At 39.9% G+C, this 6,198-nt stretch overlaps 1 protein-coding gene across 1 annotated transcript in view; it reads left to right on the top strand.

Annotated features, from left to right (window-relative positions):
* Positions 1 to 6,198, top strand: part of KDM1A (lysine demethylase 1A) — a 72,388-nt gene that overhangs the window by 45,928 nt on the left and 20,262 nt on the right. The window contains exons 7-8 of the mRNA XM_019631418.1: positions 1,097 to 1,200; positions 1,887 to 1,981. Of these exons, the coding sequence (XP_019486963.1) occupies positions 1,097 to 1,200; positions 1,887 to 1,981 (199 nt within the window). The remainder of the gene's footprint in view (positions 1 to 1,096; positions 1,201 to 1,886; positions 1,982 to 6,198) is intronic.

Raw genomic sequence — 6,198 nt, 5'->3', positions numbered from 1 at the left:
GAGGAAAGGGGTGATGGCACAGAGTGGGAAAAAGAACATCACATTAGGATGCTACTGTTCAAATTATTTTCATGAGTAAACTTTGAAATTTAATTATCTTCCAGTGGCTTAAAGGCCTTCCTGGACTCCCACCATTTAAAAAAACACTTCTCAGGGTAACCTAAACAATCTAAAATTTTATAAAAGCTTTCAAAATGTTATGTGCAGTGCAATCCAAATTGCTTTTTCAAAGTAGTCTTTTCAAATAGAGTACGGGGAAATCAAAAGTAAACAATTCCTGATACATTCTTACTAAAAATAGTATTTTATTCATTAGTTTAGAAAACAGTTGTGTGTCCTCTGTATCCTGTGTACTAAGAACACAGTAAGGAATAATGGGATCATTTATGATCCCTACCCATGTAGAATTTTAATCCAGTATACAGGTTTTTGTTTTGTTTTGCTTTTTTATTTGTTTGGAGTTTACAGAGCATGCCCATATAATTTATCCATGATTGAAATATCACTACAGTTCAGTAAGGTTTCCCCATACTTGCAAATTGCTAGTCAGCAGAGATAAAATAAACCTGGGCCTATTTTCAGAATGAGAAGTATTCTCAACAGTTCATGCTCAGTAGACACTCTGCCCCTGGGCATGGGTTTTCACTAGAGAATCATTTGTCAGAGAAATCATCTATCAAATCATTCATAGCCGACTTTGGGGACTGGAGAGCAAGAGTCGGAACTCAGTGATAGAAAGATGGCATTTAGTGTTGGAATTTGTGAACAGATGTTTTCTATGTGGGTGGCCCTTGCTCAGCCTGTACGTTATTGGTATCATAGACAGCTGGATAGAGAGACAACAGTACCTCTGACTAAATATGTCTCTTGACTGTCAAGTTTCCTACCTTACATCATAATTCTATTCCTGTCATTATTACCTATTGCTCCCTCAAATGGTCTTCCACTTCCACTTCATTTGGTCTTTATGCCCACAGTACTGTTCATTGCACTCCAGGTAAACTCTAAACCACAGCTTTTTTAATTTATAAAAGCCAGAGGCCTGGGATGGTACCATACCAGGTTCTGATGGTTAAAATAGAATTGATGATTTTAGCCATTTAATTTCTGAAAAACAGGATCGTGTAGGTGGACGAGTTGCCACATTTCGCAAAGGAAACTATGTAGCTGATCTTGGAGCCATGGTAGTGACAGGTCTTGGTGAGTGGTTTTGTGCTGTATACATGGTCTGAGACTCATAAGATTGTTTAAACTTATATTGTAAATATATTGGTTTAGGACACTATTCTTAGTGTTAGTGAGAGGTAAACTGACAAATAGTCTTCCTGAAAGGATATGTCAATATGTGCAAAATTTAAATTGTACATGCACTTGGACTTAGCAGATCCAGTTCTAGGAAATTATCCTAAGAAAGTAGACAAGTGGGCCAGTTGTGTTTTGGAGCATTTGTAATGTGGCATAGCAGACATGAGAAACTACAGATTAGAAGATTAAATTGTTACATAGAACTACACAGCCACTAAAAATTATGTAGCTCCATATTAACACGAAATTGTGTCCACAATTTACTGCTAAATTGAAGATTACAAAACAATACATGTGTTATGATCCCGTTTGTGTGTGTGTATCTGTAATTTTATGCACTTAAAATCTAGAAGGACCTGTAATAAACTGTTAACTAACTTTTTGGGATTATAGGTAATTTTTTGCTTTCTTCTTTATGCTTATCTTATACATTTGTTTTATTTTGGCAGTTTTAAAAAATATGTAATACACATGCTCTAAGCTTAGAGTATTTTAAATTTTGAGTAAAAGTATTTTTTGCTTTGAGGTTTTTCTTCCTTTTTCATAGGTATGTTGAATTTAATCGTTTGAGTTTTTTCTAGGAGGGAATCCCATGGCTGTGGTCAGCAAACAAGTAAATATGGAACTGGCCAAGATCAAACAAAAATGTCCACTTTATGAAGCCAATGGACAAGCTGTAAGTTGAGGACAAACAGAACTTTTCAAAATTTCTTCGGTTCAGTTGAAAATGATTTTTTTGGAAATGTGTGGATGAGTATATTCACATATACATATGAACTGAGGGCAGAAATGATGTGACATTATTCTGATTGTTCCTTAACTCTGAGCTATGTAGGAAGGGGTCATTATTGCATATATGCAAATTTATATGCCTGTTTAAGCGTTTATCTTTAGACATTTAATGAAGGCTAGCTAGACAGTTAATCTTTTTATTTAGCTGTGGCCACCTACTCTAGGAGACCTGTACAATTGACACCTGATTCTTCATTTCTTTGTATTGTGCCTCCCATCGTGTGCTTTAGCTCCGTGTGCTCTTTATGACTTCGATTTTGTGTTTGTAGGCTCACGTTTTTAAAGGGCTAATAGCCAAATGGTGGTACTTAGCTAGATGCTTATGTTGGTATTTGTTGACCTAAGGCATAGGAGCTTCCTTTACTTAAGTATGGCAGTAGTATGGAAGTGATGTTCGGTATGGGGGAGTGAGAGTAATTTAACAATTGTATGATAGGTTTAGACAATGTAAGTCAGTCCTAATTTTTAGGGGTGAGTGAAATTCAAAAGTTTGTATTCAGCAGAAGTTTCACCAATTCCCCTACCAAAAGTGAGGGAGTCTGCAATTCTCAGGATAAAAGCACATTATCAACTTCATATTTTGAGGAAGGGAAGATTTGCTATGTATATGGCTGTTTAGCCATTGTTACTAAAAGTGGTGCGATCCCAACTCTTTAGTTTTGTGTGATAGGTCCCTTGTGACATCATCAACTATTCCTGTGTACCTTTAAGCTTTATGGGTTCATCTAAGAGAAGGGTAGACCTTCAGGGAATGCCTTGGTTCCCATTTCCACCATTCTGGATTCAAATTTCCTGCCAGGGCTTTTGGGGGAAGCCTTCTGGCAGAATGAACAAAATAGAACGAGAGAGAGAAAGGATGAAGTAGAGGTTAACTCAATAGTTCCATAACCTTTTACTACTCTTCAGAGACCTATAAAGGATATAGAGGTAAGATATTCCCTGCCATGTAAGATGTCACAGTGTAGTGGGACTTGTATGCAAATAATTTTTTTCCAACTTTTTATTATGGACACTTTCAAACATGTACAAAAGTAGCAAGAGAACTATAATGAGCTTCCAGTTTTTCATTGTGATCTTGTTTCATCTATGCAGCCCTCCCCCTTTTTTAAAAAAAGATTTTATTGGGGAATTGGGGGAGGGGAACAGCATTGTGGAATCAAGGAAGGAGAGCAGACAAGTTGCTGTCCTTTTGTTCTTCAGTCTAGTTGTGGAGGATGTGGCTTCACTGGCCCATGTTGGTATTATCATTGCGCTCTCTCTGGCTGAGGCAGATCGGTTGCTGGCCACTGGCCCCTGGACAGCGGCTCACGGCAGCTCACAGCAGCTGCTGGCCACTCATGCTGGCTGCCGGCCACTCACAGTAGCTCACAGCAGCCCCGCTGCAGGCTACGCCGTTGCCAGCGACTCCTGGCAGCCCAGCTCCAGTTTGAGCTGTTGTTCACCATCTTAGCTGTAGAGGGTGCAGCATCACTGGCCCTCATGTGAGATCTGAACCGGGGTCCTGCTGCTCAGAGCTCGTGCTCCCAAGCCAACTCTTAACCAACAAGCCACTCAGCCTGCCCAGCCCCCCCTTTTTTTTGGGTCTGGAGTATTTTAAAGCAAATCACAAGTCAGTCAGTCAACAAGTATGTATTGACTATTTGCCAAAATCTGGGCCCAATTCTAAGCACTGAAGATGTGTTCTCTGCCCTCAAGGGGCTTAAATTCTAGCCCTTTGACTCCAGATATCTTATGAACCCAAGAACATCAGGAATAACAGATGTCATTAAAATCTGTTCTCCCCCACCACCCCAAACATATTACTCATGCTTATTCCAGTAACACAAAGTCAAGGCAGGTTTGCCAAGAGTTACATAGAAGGATAAACTACTGAAGAGCCAAGAGACAGAGGGAAAGAGTCTCTGGGGGTGGGAGGGGCAAGGGTGGGGTGAGGTTGAGAGGGAAGGAGAGCATTTGTGAAGGTAGGACTTCAGAGTGTGGTTGTGGAGGGAAAGGCATTGGTGTTGGAGGCAGAGGGGGGTTTGAGTCTAAGAGGCCTCTGAAGGAGGACGGGTTAGACTGGTGAGGGTCCGATGATATAATATAAGCCAAAGGTTAGGGTGGAAGATGTTGCTTACTAGGCTGATACGTAGGATGGGACTTGAGAGGGTCTGGAGCAGGGGGAGTAACATGACCAGATAGGTGTTTTAGGGAGATAGACAGTAGTGTAGAGAATTAAGGAAGCAAGGCTTCTGAAGTGGATATTACATTAGTCCTCAAGCAGGAATGGAATCCAAACCGAAGGTTATCATTGACTATTGAGACACTTTCTTTTTCTTTAGACTTTCCTGAATGCAGAATGCCTAGTCTCATTTAATCTTTCTAACAGTAAAAAGAAAGCTTTTTTCTATAGAGATATCCAGAGAAATTGTCTGCTTTCTTGGTGTTAAATAAGATTTAACACATTTTTTAAAAAAAGCTGTTTCTAAATAAAATACTAGTATTCCCTTCAAGCATTGGCTGTAACCACTACCAATCCATGAACTAATGGTTGGTTACCAGTATGGGCTGAGATAAATAGCTGGCCCCAGAATGTAAAGAAACTACATCATTAACCACAGTTAGTTCCGATGATGACTTTTTTCCTACAGCAAAACTTTCTCATGAAGGAAATGGTGTGTTGTTTAGATTCTGGCATAAGCGCCTTATCTCACCAGGATCAGTCCTTGGAGTAGCACTGCAGTAAATAGCTATGAAACTGGTTTTCAGCATTTAGTATGCAGAGATATTTTTCCAAGTGACTTGTGGTTCAACTCTGGTCTTTATAAGGGATTTATAGTAAGGATTCTGTAAGCGTTTTCATATTTGGGGAGAAACCCTTCACAGCCTTGAGTCCCACTTGGCTTAAGCTAGTTGTACCTAAGAAGGTGTGCTAATGCTTCTGTATCTTGCTGTTCCCAGTAGTCTAGCTCAGAGTAGGAATGGACACCTGTGGACCAGAAGACTGGCTGATAGAACAAATACTAAGAGCTTACGTAGCCCTGTTAATTTATAATTACAAATATGTTTTGTGGCTTTAGAAATCTGAGTATTTGAGTTGCTTTGTTCTCCCATTTTGCAGGGGAAGAATCTAAAGCTCAGACATGCGTATGCCCAAGGTCATTCTAGTCAGTCAGTTGTAGAGCCAGAATCCATTGCCTGGGGTCCAGATTAAATTCTTATCCTTGTTAAGCTGTGCCTGACTGATATTTCAGAGAAGGTCGGGGGCATTGGTGTGTGCAACTCTAATGGCCTGTGTGCCTGCCTCAGCTGGGTCTCCTTCTTAGAGAGCTTTCTTTTAACAGTTACTCTGAGGAGGCCCCCCTAGAGTGGACATTTATTTACCCAGCCATTGATTTTTCTTCAGTAAACTGTCAAAAAGGTGGTGTCGTGTGCCTCTCCATTCTTTGTGGACAGCCTCAGTGGAAAAGAGGGTAATTTGATGGTTCTGTTATTAGTATGTAGAAATGAATTCTCATCCTGTACAAGGCCAGCAGTTAGCTCAGAGTTATAAATATCACTTGCAATATTGTCTTAAGGACATATCACCATACTCAGCCATTTTGCTGCTATAGGAACAAAATTACATAGCAAGTGGGTTTTGTTTTGTTATCTTGTTATTTTATCACAATCACAAGCATCCCTGAAAGTTTGCTTCCCTGTTCTCTGGTCCTGCATTGACAGCTAGAATGTTGAGCTTCTGTGTTTGTTTTTGTTAGAGGAAGCTTATTTTATAGTTCTGGATGAGTATTACAGGGTTTCCCTATTCGGTTCTAATATAAGATATCCCTATAAATAGAAGTATCTTCAAACTACGAAAACAATCCGCCAGTACAGCAGCTGCCCTCAGATTGCTGATGATGGTTATACTCTGGGAAATAGGGTAATTCATATTTCAGGAACATTTTGGGAGTCACCAGTGAGGGGACTGAAAACGTTGATTGTTGGGGGAGACAGGGTATATGACTGAATGTTTTCTGCATCTCCTGTACACCAGCTAGTAACTTGGGGTTGTAGATTCTAGTTTCGTTTTGCTTTCTTTTGAGTAATGAAAAGGTCCCTTAATCAAATTCCTGCAGTTCT

This window comes from Hipposideros armiger, unplaced genomic scaffold (genome assembly GCF_001890085.2).
Source record: "Hipposideros armiger isolate ML-2016 unplaced genomic scaffold, ASM189008v1 scaffold_999, whole genome shotgun sequence".
In the NCBI taxonomy this organism is placed as follows: Eukaryota; Metazoa; Chordata; class Mammalia; order Chiroptera; family Hipposideridae; genus Hipposideros; species Hipposideros armiger.
Note: the sequence above shows the minus strand (reverse complement) of the source record. Positions and strands in the feature narration are given on the sequence as shown.